The 18,465-nt window shown below is 40.5% G+C and overlaps 1 protein-coding gene across 4 annotated transcripts in view; it reads right to left on the minus strand.

The window, feature by feature from the left end:
- Window positions 1-862: 862 nt before the first annotated feature.
- Window positions 863-18,465, minus strand: part of ACTN2 (actinin alpha 2) — a 71,751-nt gene continuing 54,148 nt past the window's right edge. For all 4 annotated transcript variants that reach the window (XM_037510374.2, XM_037510375.1, XM_037510372.2 and 1 more), the window contains 9 exons: window positions 15,754-15,862; window positions 14,249-14,389; window positions 12,288-12,470; window positions 9,625-9,759; window positions 8,557-8,736; window positions 7,765-7,911; window positions 4,229-4,294; window positions 2,903-3,061; window positions 863-1,420 (listed from right to left, as the gene is read on the minus strand). In XM_037510374.2, the coding sequence (XP_037366271.1) occupies window positions 1,262-1,420; window positions 2,903-3,061; window positions 4,229-4,294; window positions 7,765-7,911; window positions 8,557-8,736; window positions 9,625-9,759; window positions 12,288-12,470; window positions 14,249-14,389; window positions 15,754-15,862 (1,279 nt within the window). In that variant the 3' untranslated portion in view covers window positions 863-1,261. The remainder of the gene's footprint in view (window positions 1,421-2,902; window positions 3,062-4,228; window positions 4,295-7,764; window positions 7,912-8,556; window positions 8,737-9,624; window positions 9,760-12,287; window positions 12,471-14,248; window positions 14,390-15,753; window positions 15,863-18,465) is intronic.

Below are 18,465 nucleotides of genomic sequence, written 5' to 3' on the forward strand. Positions count from 1 at the left end.
AAATGGAAGGGGGAGTTATAGTATCCCACAGCACAAGCAGAAAAAATGAATGAACACTGAAGCGAGGAAGCCGATTTGGGAGTACTTCTGGTGTCCTTAGTAATGGGGCTTCAGGTACAGACAGAGCTAGACTCAGAACTTAAGATGCCGTGGTCACACGCCAAATGTTAGCAAAGACACCTAGTACATTTTACTGGACAAAATGAATTCACCCAAAGATAAGTAACAGTTCTGCAATGAAAGAACTTACCTCTACTGTTGTTGAGAATTAGTCCTTTCCTACATACTCCTTACTGTGTTTAAACTAAAGGCATAGAGGAGTTCTGCCTGGAGAACTATAAGGGTTCTGGTTCTGACTTGTCTCCTCTTATGAACTACTATGACAGACACCTGTTTATTTAAAAACAGAGCATTTACTGTCAACTCTGGAGAACCTATACTGACAAATTCTAGAAAAAGCACAGAAGCTTGAATCAATAAATAATCCTCAAGATCTCATTTTATCTAGTGATTTCATCATCTGCTCTGCTATTAAATTGATTTCCCTATTTCCTGAGGTCCCTACTATGGAGGATAAATAAGGCATTAAAACCCACTAGTTGGACTACATAATCCTAAGTAATACAGAGCTGATTATAATCTCTATTGAAAATTTTGAAGTAGATACTTATCTTTCAGGTAGTCTGTTTCTATTCCCTGGAAGTTGCACCCACAATATTAACTTCAACTAAAGAAATGATGGTAACATTTATATTTAAATATAGCTAATCTTTGGCTAAGCAAGAAAGTAAAATACTAAGATCCGAAATATATTCCCTAAGGATAATCACATATGCACATCAGATATGAAGAATATTTTTAAAAGTATCAAACATTTGCCAAGTTTGCAGGTTTTTTCCTGGATCTTGAAATCTTGAAACCTGGGTATTTGGGACTTTTCCATTTTTTACTTTTCTTTTTTCCCTAGAACCTCCAATTTCATGCTAGCCAAGTAATTTCCTTTGTTTTCTCAAAGAAACAAACCACCTGACATTTCATCACATTTAGCTAAAAATTCAGAAATAAAGAAACCTATGTATGAAGCACACTGTCATATAATGTAGAACTTAATTTCAGCCAGGTTACATTGCTGGCAATTACTGAACTGCAACATTTTTTTCCTCTCGTAACTTAATAAAGCTTGTCAAAGTTTCGAAAAAACAAACTGTGACTTCAGCTTTTATTGCGTTCTGATGGAAGCAATGATTACAGAACCTCGGCATCACAGATCACTTTCCCCGTAGAGCGCGGAGGAAAATGCCGTGTAATCCAGGGCCCCGGGCACACTGCCTGGGCCAGAGTAGGCAGGCATCCTCTTGATGCAATACTGAGCCTGATCTGGGGGCAGCTCTCGGCGCAGCTCATCCGCCAGGATATATGGCTGAAAAAATATACAAGTGTTTGCAAAATCAATCATAGAAAACAATGGAACAAATGGTTTTAGTACTTACACATGCTTACATTTAATTTTTAAAATGATAAAAAGCAGAGAGTCTAATGTGCATACTACCCGAAAACCACAAATGTCTGAGGTTTACTTCTAAGAGCATATCTGCAAGGCGATTGCCTTTTAGCTAGCCAGTAATTGAATATGCTTCACTAAGGCCATAGGAACAATATTATTGATATTTTTCAAATGGAGACATAAGTCAAGTGATAAATACAAGGATCTAAGTTTCACACCAGAAAGGTAAAGGGATAATTGGTTTATGTCATACATTCATGGGAACATAGGGACATGTAACTTAATATAATCAACAAGTTTTGTTTTTTTTTTTTTTAATGTATGCCATAGGTGCTTTTAGAAAATGGAGTCATTTTCATACTCAGTTTCTTAAAAAACTAGAAACATATATCAATAGAAAAAACTAAAATAAAACTGATATTTCACAATGGAGTTTTTTTCTTTTTAATGTCAAATATCCAGGAAGAAATAGGATAATTCTGATAAAACAAACCAGTGGGTAAGAGTCAAAATAAACAGCAAATATCCTGGCATTTATAGTAGGGTTTTTTGGGGGGATTAGATGAGTCATGGCTTATAACCTACATCAGATGAGGTCTCTCCCCTTCACCCCCCAACCCCATGATAAAGGATAGGATTCCTTTTAAAACAAACTTCAAATTATTTTTAAGATAGTTTATCCTGTGTGATGTTTTAGGTAATAAAATGGCCAGGCTGATGTGTTCAAACACAGGGTAAAAGAATCATATCCCAAATCAAATTTATAAATATGTATATATGTATAGTGCACATATATATGTGCATGTTTACATATGTATACACACATATGCATAAGGTACACATATATACATATGTATAATGTTGAGATGTTTCTATCATTTGGCAAATGACACTCAAAAATACTGAACTTGCAATCTATACTCTATGTCATGAAAAACTTGCCAATTTTTTAAAACTGACTGAATGGCTCTATTTAACTTTGCTCAGTGGCTGGACATGGACCCTTAAGAGATCAGAGAGGTTCTCAGACTCCTAACATCTGAATTGCATGGTATCTTCTTCCTGAGTCATATCTACCAATGCAGAATGTAAAATGGGTTTGAACCAGAACCGCCCCCCCCCAAAAAAAAAAAATTCTACAAAATTCACATTCTTGGCTCCCTATATAAAACTCAACTGTGAGACCCAAGCACAAACTCAAGGAACAGAATGTCTGTGTCTTCTCAGTCCTGGGCACACCATGGTCATGGTCATGTGCTACTTTCTCAATTCAGGGCTGATGTAGTACTTTGATGCACTAGCATCAAATTGGTTTTCACTTGATGCTGTTGCCTTTTTGTCTATTAGAATAACGGAGTGGACTATTGCAAACACAGAAGACAATGTGTCAATGCAGACCTTATCGGAAGCCAGGATTCGGAAAGAGGCGATGACCTGCTCTGCAGTGTCGGTGTCAGCTGTCTCTCTAGTCATGAAGTCAATGAAGGACTGGAAGGTGACCGTGCCCTGGCCATTGGGATCCACCAGGGTCATAATGCGGGCAAATTCAGCTTCACCCTGAGGCAAGGATGCAAAGAAACCTTTACTTCAGCAGTATGCAACTCTCAAAAGCTGTTCTTAATCTCCTTTAACCTACTGGTGTTCCAGTTCTTTTCTTTTGTTTGAAAATTTAAATATTCCCTGCATTTCCCTTCAATCTCTGGAATAGATTCCCTTGACTGAGGACTTTAAGTTTATTGAAGCATCATGTCAGGGGCTCCTGAATGTCAGAATGCCTTCCTCCATATGACCCATGTTGCTTACATCTTAACAAAATTATGGAGGATTAATTCAGAGAAAGACAGAGCGTTGTCTCATTTGGGATCATTTTCAGTTGGGTCACTTTTCAGACTACAAGAGTAATATTGCTAAATAGAAGGGAGTTCAAAAGATGGCTTTCATGATTTTTATTTTAGAAATCTAAGCAAAATCAAAGTAACTAGTGTTCAAAATACACAGTAAGAAGGTGAGAGCAAACCGAGGGAGTGTTCGCACTATCATAGTCCAGAGGGAAATAAAAGGTTTTCTTAGTTATTTATTACAAAAAAGCTTCTTGCCTCCTAAAATATTAGAGGGGAAAACACTTAAGAATCATCGGAATACCAAAATGCATTAAGGTATATATACATGCAGTTTAAGTGGGTGAAGTGCATACTATCTTATGTGAATTGTATCTCAATAAAACTATCACAAAATCATCAGGAAAGTTTATGCTCCTTCACTGGAAAAAAAAATCTGGCCAGTTACTGAATAAAAATCTATGTTCTGGCTCTGTGAAGTTCTTTTTACATAGTAGTAGGCAGCCGTTCAAAAATATCCTATACAATGAAAAGGAACCAATCCCGGGCCTCCCCTGGTGGCACAGCGGTTGAGCGCTGGCTTGCGAAGCTGCCCAAAGCCTCTGCAGTGCCATATGGCGTGCAGACCTCTGCGCCATGCCCGCTGCTCCCCTCAGCAGTGTACTACATCAGTCTGCCTGTTCTGTTCCCCGCTCTGGCTCTGGTGAATTATCTCACCCTCCCGTGCTTCTGACTATACCCAGTGCTTGTATAAATAAATAAATAAATCTTTAAAAAAAAAAAAAAAAAGAAAAGAAAAGGAACCAATCCCAAATGTGTCTTCTCCTGTCATATATATCTGAGGTCACTCAAATACCAATCTTAGTAAAATTCTAACTTGTCTTACCAAATCATAACCCATGGAAATCAAGCAGGCTCTGAAATCCTCATGATCCATCAGGCCATTCTTCCTCTGCCAACAGATAAAACAGAAGCTGAGAATCAGGCAAGATGAGCAACTCTATGTGACCAAGTGACCAAATCCAGTAAGAGAAGGGTTACCAGGAGCTTTTTGAAGGAGACTATAAAGGTCACCATTTTTTATAGAACAAAGTCAACCCAGGGATGCTATGCAATAATTTCTTAGAAAAGCAGCAGGGGAAAAGGAGGGTAAGTACCAGACAAAAAAGGAAAGGATACTGCACATTCAAGAAGGTAGCAGCAGGACTACCTAGTGGCACAGAAAATGATCTAGTCAGGAACTAACAATGCCTGCCACTGATGACAGATGTATTGTCAAGTGTTCTGAGAAATTATCATGATTGCAGGTAGTCCTCACCTGTAAAATTCCCCCCAAAGAAGTCAGGATTCCTAGAACTCAAACAACTGGAGAATGACTTTGTAACCACTCACAGGCCCTCAGGCCAGCGTGGAGTGGCTCTTCCATGCAGCAATCTCAGCCTCCCCCGGGGTCTACCCAGGGCAGTGTCAAGGCCTGAGTAGATGATCTTCCACTGCTAAGGCAGGTCAGAGACCTAAATTTGATTGAAACTGAGAATACACAAAGCCCTAGATGTGATAGGAAGTACAGGGCTGGACTGAAGCTTTTTTGAGGGTTTTGAGAGAACAGCTAAGGTTCAAACATCAATATAAATTTATAGATAGGACACTTTTATTACTGGCCAAGCCAATAATTTAAAAAGTTGTTCTGTGGTGATTTCACTTGCTCCTAAATGGCCAATCCCAAAAGCTAATGTCAAAAGTTTTATTTCCTATGATTAGAAACTTTATGTGTCTGTTCTCAAGCGGTGTCCTCAGTCACTGCCCTCTTAGCAACAGTCTCCAAAACTTCCCGCTTCACTGACACTTGATTCTCCCAACTTCCTCTAGAGTCCCCTCTCTGGCTCTTCCAAGTTCCTTAAATGTAGTTAATTCCCTAAGATCTGTGTTTCTTCTTATTCTCCAGACAATCTCTTGTCAGAAATGACTGCTCGGCCTCCCTGGTGGCCTGGAGGTTGAGTCTCAGTGCTATCACCGCTGCAGCCTGAGTTCAAACCCTCACCCGGGAGCTAACCCACATGGTGCAGCAGACCTCTCCTGCCTCACCAGCTGGTGAATCCTCTCACCCCCACACCTCTGGCTTACACCCCAGTTATTCTATACATACACACACACAAATAAGGACAGGGTATTAAAAAAAAAACAAAAAACAAAAAACCCAGGGCCTCCCCTGGTGGCGCAGGAAGTTGAGCGCAGTGCTGTGAAGCTGTCTGCAGCCTCTGCAGCGCCGGTTTGATCCTGGCTCACCGGCGAGGCTCCCACATGGCACGGCAGACCTCTCCTATCTCGCCTGCTGCTCCCCTCAGCAGTGTATTTTGTCCATCTGCCTGTTCTGTTCCCCGCTCTGTCTCTGGTGAATCCTCTCACCCTCCCGTGCATCTGGCCTGTACCCCAGTTCTTGTATAAATGAATAAATAAATCTTTAAAAAAAAACCCACAAAAGAAATGACCTTTAGGTGGTTACTCCCACGGGTTTCAGGCTCATTCCAATTCAACAGCACCCTTTTTCTCTATTTGTTCTCCAGGCTTGGAATTTCTATATCATTTTGTATATTTCTCTCTCTCCTCAACCCCAGCCTTCAAATTTTTTATGAAATTCTATCAGACTTCTGTCTCAAACTCAGCTCTGTGCTTTGAGCAAATGCCCACCATTCCTGTCCCTCAGTGCAGCAGTTCATATCCTCTTTCCCTACTGCTCCAAGCACTTGGAGAATGTCCTTTATGACCTTCTGCTCACTTTCTCTCCCCTCCTCCCTTCCTCCAGTCCATCTTATTCTCCAAGCACATTTTCCCAAAGCATAGCTCTGATCATGTCATACCTATGCTCTAAAACCCTCAGTAAAAAAATCCTTAGGTCACATCCTCTGTGCTCCCCACCATTCCCAGCTTTACTATTTGATGAGATGATGAAGTGAAGTGAATCCATAGCTCTAACATCTCTCCCCACTACTTTGAGCACCCTTTACCCTCTTCTTTTTATTCCCCCCATCTCCAAGACATACAATCCTTAATATATAACATACTTTTAAATATGGCAGATTATGTGTTATCCTCCTTTAGACTTTTGTTACAAAAGATAGTCTCAGTATCTTAGATTCAAATAAATGTCTTTTTTCCCCCTATTAGGAGTCCCCAAATAAATGAATAAGAGATGTCTTCCAACAAGTCCAGATAGATTTGTGCAGGAACAAGGACCAATTATTTCCCTTTACGGGAGAGAAATGATGCAAACTTTAGTGAATGAAGTAGGGTCAGTATTTTGGCATGTTCTGTACAACAAAGCCATGTTGAAAATATACTAGCAGAATATCCACCTCTGCATGTAACTCACCCTTTATGCTTCAGCTCTCTGATCAGAAATCTACTGTGTGCAATCCGTAAAAAGCCTAAATCTGGCTGACCTAGCTCAGAGGTGTTTTAAGAGCCATTTATTGGTATCTGTAAGTCATGCACGGTCCTGTACAAATTAATGCATGGTCCCATTTTAGGAATATTTAACAACATGGCCTTAAAAGTCTCTTTTAGTCATAGGATAAGCAAATTAGGAATTTTCTTATAAACAATTGGCTTTGGGCCTCCCGAGTGGCCCAGCAGTTGAGCGCTGGGCTGCGAAGCTGCCCACAGCTTCTGCAGCGCCGGTTCGATCTCCGGCCACCGGGCGAGGGTCCCACATGGCGCGCAGACCTCTCCTGCCGCCCGCTGCTCCCCTCAACAGTGTACTTTGGTCCTTCTGCCTGTTCTGCTCCCTGCTCTGGCTCTGGTGAATTCTCTCACCCTCCTGCACTTCTGACTGTACCCAGTGTTTATATAAATAAATAGATAAAAAATCTAAAAAAAAAAAAAAGTTTAAAAAAATTGGCTTTACTTGATATTATTCAAATCAAAATACTAGATAATGCTCTAAAAGGAGTGTTTAACTTATTCCATGCCTTTACCATGTAGCTGATCATCATTTTGTTGGTGCATTTTTCCTTAAAACATCTCATTTTGCTAATTAAGTTTTTATGTCTAAAGAGTGAGTTAATTTCAATTGTGCTTTACCTAAATAGCTTGGAAAATGACATCAGGGATTTGTAGTTATGTCTTTAGAAAATGACCTACATCCAATAACCATCTTTTGTTAAGGATACACCCTCATTCAGCATTGGTCTTGCCATCAACTTGCCATCAAAGGCACTCACTCAGTGGCCTGCACACCACAGCATACAGGCCAGATCTACAGAGTCACACTTCATTTGGTGGCTACTGCCTTTGACAAAATATAGTCCTCCCATTTCTGCTACCTTTGCAGGGCATTAAGAGTTAAACTCATAGCATGAAAAGTATTTCAAATGCACTTTTAAATGCCCCCAGACTGCCTTTTACATGATGAGAAGGAAGTACCCTGTCAAAGTGGTTGAAGGAGGCCCTGAACTCGTTCATCTGCTCCTGGGTGATGCCCTTTGCATCTCGCGTCAGGATCTGCGTCTCCACTTCGTTGATGGTTCTGGCGATGGTTGTCAGCAGCAGCTCCCATCCAACACGAATGTGCTGCCGAGGGAAAAAGGAAACCATCAGCTCTAAGCTGTGCTGCAAGTCAATCTTGTGTTCTCATTTTCCTAACAGGAGAGGTGACCCACGGGAGCTAAGTAGAGCCTACTTTAGACTTCCCTTGCTTCTTTTGTTCTACTTTTTCATTTCTGGCAAGATTCTGCAGCAGGCAGTGCTCAGAAGTGCAGCCAGCTTGCTAACAGTGACAACTGGCACTTTGTTGATAAACTAGACAAAATATAGCCTGTTACTAGAAATCTAGAAATCTCTTTTATTAACCAAGTAGCAGGATGGGTGCTAGATTATACCTGCTTATATTTAATTATACCACTGGTTGACAGGGATATCAAACTGGGTGAAATTGGTAGAAATGTAACAGTCCAATTTCTGACACTCTCTCTAAAGAAGAGTTCATCGTCACAGTGATGATGATCATGATGATGGCTAGCAATTACATAGTGCCTGATGGAATCACAAAGCCTTTTCATTTGTAGTGATAAAGACAAGCTTAGAGATCCCTAACTTTCATACTCATAGGACTTATACACAGGAATGTAGAGACAAACCCAGGAAGAAAACACCCTGAGAACGTGAAATAGTCTCAATTAGAAGCAACAGCAATGCAGGTGCGCCAGGCCACTGTACCTCCATGGTGTAGTTAGTGTGTTTGTTGTCAAAGACCAGGGCCTCCTGGATGAGCTGGTGATCTCCTTCTAGCTTGTCGATATTGTTCTTGTAGTTGATGATATTGTGCTCGTACTGCTTCAGTTGATTCATCTGGTCTTCCAGGGCTGCTGTGATCTGGATGGAGCTCCGGGCAATCTCCTGAGCGAGGCAAAAACAGAAGAGAATAATCAGGTGAGTGCCCCTAAGGTAGTCAGGGGCAGCCCACCAATCCTGATCCTGCTTCAGATGCCCCATGTTGACACAACAGCCATACTCAGCTGATTTTCCAGTTGAAGTGGGAAACAGGCCAGTACCACAGAATGAAATAAGTTTGAGGTCTAGAAAATGAGGGACAAGCCAACCCAGATCCCAAAATGCAAAAGAAGTGAGTCACTGCAGCCTTCCAGTGAACATGGGGGCCTCCTGGGATTGGAGCTGCGCTGTCCCAAGGCAGGTGTGGGGTGGAGCCGTCAGGTAGATGTCAGACCCCCACCTGCCTCAGCTGTGTCTTAGAGAATTTCTTGTATTTTTACATGTTCTCCTCTTTAAGAAAAATGTTAACATTTTATCATCACAAGAGAGGTTTGGAGAAAAATAGTTTGGCCAACAAATGGCTCTTGGCTGTTTTTGGTGATAAAATGAACCCAGAAATCAGTGTCACTTTTCCAATGTTCTGAAAACACAAAGTATTTGTAACTCCTCACATGTCCTCCTCAGGGATAGGTTTTAAAATCTCAGTCCCACAGAAGTTAAACACTAAGAGCTCACTATTGCTCTTCACAACAAGATGAACAGTGGGCAGCATGAACAGCCACGGCTCACCCCAGTGCCCTATCCCACTTCCTCACCAATGCCGCCAGGGGAAACAGGATACAAAAGTCCTGGAGCCAAAAAGGATTGTAAAAAGCCCAGAGTGACACACAACATATCTCTCAATACACTGAATGGGGGTGAGCAGAAGTCACAACATAAGAAGTGTCATTGCGGTGTCAAGCCAGGGACTCATTTCCAGGCTTGTGAAAAGCTCTCTGAAGGGCCAAGACCTACCTCCATCTTGTTCTGGATCCAAGGCCCAACGGCATTGGCCTGGGCAGCAAACTGGCGCCGCAGGCGCTCATTGGTGTGCTGGCGGGCCAGCTCCTCCTGCAGGGACTGATCGCGGATGGGCACGAGCTGCTTCACCTGTTGGGGTGCAAGGGCAACAGTGGTTAGATGCCAGCTCTAGTCAGTAGGAATGAACAGAAGGTGTGGTAACCGCTCAAACAGTGGCTGGGGATGGGAGCGCTGAGGGGTGGAGGAGAGGGGAAGAAGAAGAAGAGGGAATGGGGAGGATGGGGAAGGGAATGGGAGCCCCCTATTCTAGGGACTAAAGAGAGAGCTCAATTGAGCTTTGACTGCCATCCAGTGCCTCCATGTGCCTGCTGAAAGACTGGGTAAGTCAGCATCAGGAATACCGCCTTTCCTCTAGCCACGCTGCACTAACCCTATGGGGCTGGGTCCAGAGTACTGAGGATTCATGAACTTGATGAGAGAAACTGACACCTTTATTTTTATGAACTCTTACTGAAAGTTAGCATTTCCTTCAACCATGTGTATGGACAGCATATTTACCATAGTAGTATTTAACAGTACTGTGACTTTCTCACATTAGAAATCATAGACATAATCGTGTGACAATTATTGTTTGCCTTTCACAATGTCATGTACAGATATCACTACTTCTTTTTTTATATGTATAGTCCATATCAAAAGTACAGAAACAAGAAGGATGTGGAGGAAAAGGAACTCTTGTGCACTGTTGGTAGGAATATAGACTGGTTCACATTCTATAGAAAACAGTATGGAGGTTTCTCAAGAGATTAAAAATGGATTGGCCATATGACGTAGCAATTCCATGCCCAGGTGTCTACCTGAAGAATATAAACACACTAATTTGAAGTATGCCTATGTTCATTGCAGGACTGTTATCAATAGCCAAGCTATAGAAATAACCTAAATGCCCAAACACAGTGGATTAGGAAGATGTGTTATATAATCCCCATAGACTACTACTCAGCTATCAAAAAAGATAAACTCTTGCCATTTGCAGCAAGATGGATTGAACTAGTAGGGCTTATGCTAAGCTAAGTAAACCTGGAAAAGGGCAAATACCACTTTGTGTCACTCACCTGTGGAATATAGAGAAACCAAACAAAGGGGGAAATAAAGCCAAACTAACCCTAAAACTAACTCTAGAAAGTAGACTGTAAAACTGAGGCCACCCAGAGTGGGAGGTGGAGAGGCAAGAGCAAGGAGGGAGGAGCACAATGGACTACAGTGGTGGACTATGGGTGTTTGGGTGGTTGGTGTGGTAACAACACCTGAAGGTGTAAATCTATCTACACTTCTAAAACACAAACAACAATGGAAACCAATATTATCTCAATTTTAGAAAAAAGTTCTAAAATTAGTAGTGCTGGTTATAAATCTCTGACTATACAAAGGACCACTAAACTGTATATGTTAAGTGAGTTGATTTTATGACATGTGAAATATATTTCAACAACACTATGAAAAATGCATCCATGAATTTAATGAGGAAACACCACAATCCTTATTTTAAATTCCACAAAACAATTAAACTATCTACTTTGAAAATGTAACTTTCATAAAAGAAAAAGAAATACTAAGGATGTATTCTAGGTTTTACATATATATATATTTAATGTATAGATACACGTAAAAGCTTATTACACAAAAGAAAGTATTTTGAGTTTTCTGCAAAACTGGTGCTAACAACATTATTACTCAAGACCCCTTTTACAAAACTCCCTGTGGCCAATTTACCTTATAACTAAAGGAAACTACTTGGCTTGACATGTATACTTCCCTTTTTACCTTGGCAGTCAGAAAACCAGAGCTAAATTTCAAGTTCAAAAGCAGTAACTAACTCCTGTACCATCTCCCAGATGAACCTCTCCTTTTCCCCATACCTTTTTTTTTTTGTTCCCTTGTCCATTGCTTACAACTAAACAATTGTTGCATGTGTGTTTTTACAGGAAGTCACTTCAAATCCATGTGGTGGGCTTATTGCTTAAAAACTATATTTTAGACTATAGATCTGCTAATACATGTGCTCAGTATGCTAATAATCTCATAATGAGATGATTCTGTTGTGTTTTAAACTGTGAAATATAAAGTTTTCTTACTGAGACCAAAAAAGGCTCAAATGATCCCATTTTGACTAGAAGTAAATTAGTGGACGTTTCTCAAAATTGAAGATGCAGCAAATTAGAAGGAATACTTTAGTTTCCTAGGTATAATGTTCTAAGCAATTTTTCTGCATTTGAAATTCACACATTTGGGACATGTCTATTCCATATTCTGAAAATTCTTAATGAAGTACTATAAGGAAGCTGATTCCACCGAATTTGCAGCTAGGGTTTTAAAAATAGTTCCTTTATAATAACAATATCACATCTGCACTGATTTTGCCCACATTTACAAGATCTTTTAGGTAAATAATCTCTATTTTCTTTCCTCACAAACTCCAGAAGCTGCTGAATGGCATTTCAGTGTTCACTGGAACTCATGTGTGTAATTTGGGTGGGGGGGGAGTTGTGGAATCCTGACTATGACGAAAAATCTCTAGGTTCCTCTGATTCACCAAGGTCCTACCTCTTCCCTTATCCTCATCTTCGAGAAGGCCCCACACCAATCCTGTCACCCACCTTGTCCCACTTGCTCCGGAGCTCATCCATGGTGACAGTGCTGTAGGGATTGCTTGAGCTGATCCTGATGTTATAGCTCTGAATCACTTTCTCCACCTCATTCTGGATGGCCATGATGGACTGCCGTTCCCCATCTGCCTCTGGCAGCGTGGCCTTGAACTGCTCGTGGGCAGTGATCAGACTCTAAAGCAGAAACAGAGTAGGAAAAACCCGATTTACTTTAGTGCTAGTATTAAAAGAGTGGCTATTCCCTCCCTGCATTTACGACTGCATGAAGCTCTCAGAGAAAACACTCTTGATGTTTTAGAAAAACTATTTGGTTGGTACACAAAAGTTCAGTTCTTTGAAAATGGGAAACGATATCATGATGACTGTTTGATAGTTATTAGCCAAAAGTCTTCAAAAAAGCAACTGTTTTCTTTTTAAAAAATATCATGTTTGCTCTCAACAAGCTTTTGTTTCAGTCTTACCCTCCACTGATAAATAGAATGTAACTTAGCTGTCTTCCAGTGACCAGTTTTACTTCTGTCATCCAACAGAAGAACATAGCATTTGCTGCCTTTAAACATAAAGACCATTAGGATGTATATTACTGCTCCCTGAAAAGAAGAGGCCACAAAAACCAACTATTTTCCCCAAGGCTCTCCATGAACAAACCTATCCTTTGAGCTAACGTGAACAAGAGTGGCCTCTGCAGTTCAGGTGAACTCAGAGGCCACATGAACCACCTTCAAACACAAAGCCAACTGCACTTTAGGTATTCCAGTGGGCAGGTTGCCAGCACACCTTTCACTAAACAATGTAACTCCTATAAGCTTCAACTATGGCTTCCAAGGCAAAATTAGAAGTCTCATTCCAAAAATATGATTGTAGGTTGCTAACCTCTGCTGACGGATGCATGCAAGTAACACTATCCCAGCCTCTTTCAGAAGACAAATACAATGTTCAACAAAGTAATCATTTCTGTCCCCCTACAAGCAGGTATAAACCCTTCTTGGATACCCTTTGGTAGTGGGGTATGGGTTTACAACCTAACCTTCAGTACTTCCTATTATATCTGGATTCTTTTAGATGACCTATCTCTTTCACAGAAAATCACCTGTTCTTTTTCACAAAAAAAGAATTTAAAAATATCTCCTCTTCATAGTTTGATACACATCAAATTCACTGTATAATGGTCTCTAAATAAGTTGGGTCATGGCAATTTGAGAGAAATTCTCCTCCCTAACAAGACCACTTTGAAGTCTTATTTCCAACTTCGAAGTTCCAGAAATTATAAGCAGAACATTTTGGATTATGGGAGGCAGAAGGTGCTGATTTGGTTTCTTGTGCTTTAGGATCTAATAAACTCTGTAGTAATATACATGCATTTTGCAAAGTTGTAACTTAGCAGTCAAAAACTCATAACTTTCCATGAATAACTCCAAGAGCATAGATGTCTGTTTTGTTCAATGATTCCACGTTCACTTTTCAAGACCAGTTCCTTTGTCATGTACGCACTCTCTCTCATCGATGTTAATTTAATTGCAACAAAGAGTAGTATATGCATTTCAGATTATGCAACCCAAATGGTTGATTTGGGTTTTCTAGCCACATTGCTTTTAGTAAAAAAAGAAACAGAAACAGGGGCTTCCCAGGTGGTGCAGGGGTTAAAGTCTCAGCATTATCCTGTCAAACTATCGCCAGCCACTGTGGCATGAGTTCGATCCCCGGCTAGGGAATTAACCCACATGGCATAGCAGACCTCTCCTGTCTTACCTGCTGCTCCCCTCAGCATTTCAGTAGATCCACCTGTTCTGCTCCCTACTCTGTCTCTGGTGAATCCTCTCACCACCCCCGCACCTCTGGCCTGCACCCCAGTTCTTGTATGCATAGATTAAAAAAAATAAAGCACTCTCTAAGTTGTTTAAATTACAATTCATTTCTAGTGCAGCAAGAATGCATGGCTGGGGTCCAGTCACCTGGATCTCCTCAATGCTGTGGACAATGAACATGTCTTGCAGGTCCTCCATGGCGCCTTCCATCCAGTTGTTGAAAGGAGCAGCTCTCTTGGCAAACTCCAGGTGAAGCTGATCGATGGTTTCTAGCAATTTCTCAGTTCTCTGAAGATTAGATAAATAAAAGCAAGTGTCATCATAGATTTAATCTATGAAAATGTCAACATGCCTATTTCAGTGTAATAAACTATTATCTCAGATTTTTTTCATCTCAATGCTTTCATCCATCTCTACTATACACAAAAGATTAACTCATGTCAAATGATTAGGCTGAGCCTTGCAGTTCTCTGAAGTGCATCCTGAATCAAAGAAGGCTTTAATAACATTCAGGTAGCCTTATTTCAAAATACTTAATATGCTCCACTAAATGCTACTTTTTTGAAATCTGAGACTCCACAAAGGTTAGAGTGTAACTTGCTTTCAGCTAAAGAAGTGATTTATAAGTTAGAGGGCCTGATTTCCTAAGCATGCTAAACAACAGGAAATTCAGGGCATCTTCATCATTTCATCATCAACAGTGTACACAGGAGATGCATCCCTTTTCCAAAGGACTTACAGACTGAAGACAGAAGGAACTATGGTTTAATGTTCTCAAATCCTCATTCAGGGTTTAACTTAGGGGTTCTCTTTGGCCTTTAGGGGCATGTGAAAACACATGGCTCCCAGCAACTGAGAATGATACTAGTCTTGTTCATATTGCAGAGATGATGGGGAGCAGAGAGGGAACACATCCCCCATCTGTAAGTCTTATATAACTATATTCTTTTTTTTTTTTTATCCTTTTCTAAAATATTTGCACTGCCTTCAGTACAGGCCTGGTGGCCCTTCCCCTGTCCCAACACTTCTTTCCTTGGGTGGATATGTGACAGTCATTTGGCATTAGGAAATGTGATCTCATGTATTTAAAAAATTTCATCTGAGTCAGGGTGAAAAGACTCAGAAAACTGGGAAATGAGGCTTTCCTTTGCATTGTGTGAGTCTTCCATAGTGAAAGGTAATTAGGTACAGTTAAACACTAGCTACTTAGTACTGTTTATCAAGTCTTATTCTAGGATAAGGGCAAATTCGCCCTGATTCTGCTTCATATCAACTTTTTCCTTACTGCAACATTTGTTACCCTCTCCCCTTTGCACATCTCAAGTTATTCTTGAGTTCCTGACTTAGTCATACAGCTCAATATATTCTTATAAAAGGATTTTAGAAATTCACCGTAATTACTACTTGATGTAAAACAGGTGTTAACCATAATCTCATTATCCCTGGATTTTTTTTTTTAAATTTAAAAGTACATTTCCTTGCTGTGTGGGTAAGTGATAGTACAAGGCTACCAACTTTTCATTTCCCTTTTCGCACTGCTTCTCATACTGTCTTTCACTAGCTATTTTGTTTTATACACAAAATGTTGCAGGAAAAAAAAAAAAAGGTTGGATACAGTGACTTAGTTAGCCTCAACTGAAAGATTCCATCACCTCCAGGGCCTCTCTCCTCTTCTGAGTAAGCGTGCCCAGTCTGTCCCACTGGTCACAGATTTTCTGGCAGCGATCATTGACATTCACAGCATCATGATAGTCCAGTTCACTATTAGAAGAGAAAATAAAAATTCACTTTCCCAGATATATGGATAAATGGAAATAGGCTAAAAATAAACAGATAATTTTTTTAAGATAATGAAAAACTAGCAGATGATTTCAGGATTTTCTTCCTCGTCACCATCCCCAACATGATCACTATTCTCTGAATTATTACAAGAATTAGTAAAACTCTTGTGGTCAACAGATTGTTAAAAAGAGAGAAATACTGTCTTCTCAGTGTCGCAGGCTAACTCGATTCTCCCTGTGTTTCTTGGCCAGGCTCCAGAGAGACATATTTTTTTATAATTAATTTTTTTATTTGTATCTATTTTATATCAGGTATAGTCCCCATAAAATTTCCACCACCAATTCACCCATGCACCATCACCTTAGTCCCTTGTACTCCTCCCACCCTCTCCCTCTCCCTCTCCTGCCAAGTGTCTCTGATTTATAGTTGTCTGATTATTTTTGTTTCGCTAGAGAGACATTATTTTTAAGTGGCAATGTACCTGCAAATGAAGCCAACTATCTGACCTGGAGGGCAGTCCTGTGGGCTGCACTGAAGCCACAGTGACTGGAACATCAAAACGAGCAGAAGGCGGGGTGGAGTATCAGCTTGCACCCCACTATGTCCTTGGCTGCTCTTGAAGGGCAAGGGATTCACCACTGGGCAGAGCCTCCTGTCCAGAAGAGGCGCTTCGACTTTATCTGCACTGGAAGGACTTGTAAAGCCTGGCAGAGCAGAGTCCTTGTTCTTTCAGACAAAAAGGTTTTAAATTGTCTTAAGCCACAAGTGTGACAAATAAGAACAAAATGATTTCTTACTAAGTACTCGTCCTCACCAGCCCTGTCTATAAGTCCTAACGGGGCCTTTACAAGGTGAAATAATTTAAATTCACTATTAAAGAAATTCTCAACTAGAAGACTTGGGCACAAAGTCTGAATCTGGTACAAATCACCGTTTGAGTCAGTGGAAAGTGAGCCTCACAGAGGCTTAAACACATCTTCAGGAGACTTTAAAAACAGGCCAAGAGAAGAGAATTTTTAGGAATTCCCTTCCTATCCTACCAAATTCATTCCCCTGAAGCTTAAGTTTATTTCTCCTTTCAACCTTATATTAAAGGAGTGGTTTTGTTCATTACTTGTTTTTTTCCCCTTGTAAATAATACTAACTTCTCCTTATCGAATGTTAATGTTTCTGTTCCTGAATCAAGTTGATACATGTGGTTGGGTTTGAATGCTCTCTCATGTGGTAAAAGCTCACTATCACCTAACGTAAGCTTGTCCGGCTCTTACAAATAATTGTCTACATATGCGTGCACTTCACGAGATGGAGATACACAAAGATACTTGTGCTTGTAGTTATAACCCCAAAGCCCAAAATAATCAGGAATTCTAGCAATTTGCACAGTTTTGAATACAAAGTGAAAAGGGGATGGCTCTATAAAATACGAATATTAAAGAGACAAAACACCTCAAAAACCAAGCCCTAGGAATCCTTCTACTAATCCACCTGGAGATACCCCTGCTTCCCTCTCCATGGTTATGTTTAGTGAACACACTAGTCCCCATTATCTGTAACTCACACCTAATACTTGTGCACATTTCTGCTTTAAGGTTGGGGTTTACACATAGCTGTGAATACTATTTTTGTATGCACTTTGAGAGCTGCACAAACATTTAATTTATATTTTAGGAAAGGGAAAGAAGACAGAGATGTTAATAACAGTAAGATGAGCACAGATTAAAATTAGGTATGTGCTTCCTCTCTTGACTGTATGAAAAAATAGGTATTGGGGATACCAGAAATAGTGACAATATAAAATTATTACTTAAATTTTACGAGTCACTCTTTAGACCATTCTAACTTACTTCTGGGAGCTATACTAGACCTTTAAATAGCTTGAGTTTCTTTCACCCCGTTATTTATAGCTGTTAATGAGCAGCCAAACCTCCAACATCACATATTAGAAATAAAATAATAGAAAGGCTTATTTGCATAAGTGTAGAAATAGGGACATATATTAATTGAAGAGTTTGCTGGAGCCACAAGTGTGAAACATGAGACTTTTCAAAGGTAACACATAAACAATTCTTAAAAATTGAATTGTTATGTGCCAAGTCCTAAAACTTGTGCAGATATCATTGATTATAATGGGATCAAAAGGAGTATGGAGTTGAATTTTGTTGGATCAAAAGAGAGCAAGGTCTTAAAAGAAAGCTTTAGAAACTGAGAAAGGTGAGAGGCAGTCTCTCACCCTGAGGGTGGCCCAAGCAGAGGCTGTACCTGGCCCAGAGCAGGGGCTGGAAAACTCCAATGGGGCTTGAACTAATAGCCTGGCTCAATCTCATGCTAGACTCGCCCATAAAACAAAAAGCATGCAAAAAGCACTTATTTGCTGATGAAGAAAATTGATGCCACAATGTCTCCTCCTCATGAGGTGTGGCAGTCATGCCTGTCATGTTCTGGTTTCTGGAGGGGCAAGGTGGTCCCATCTCCTGTGAGGCCACCTTTCCCAGCGGTGAGCTAATCCTCCATGCTTATTTCTCACCCCCTTAGAAGCAGAGCTGCCTGGGCTGGCACTGGGGGTGCTGCCAGCTGGGAGGACA

The sequence above is a fragment of the Talpa occidentalis genome, unplaced genomic scaffold (assembly GCF_014898055.3).
Source record: "Talpa occidentalis isolate TD23 unplaced genomic scaffold, MPIMG_talOcc4v2.1 talOcc4.14, whole genome shotgun sequence".
In the NCBI taxonomy this organism is placed as follows: Eukaryota; Metazoa; Chordata; class Mammalia; order Eulipotyphla; family Talpidae; genus Talpa; species Talpa occidentalis.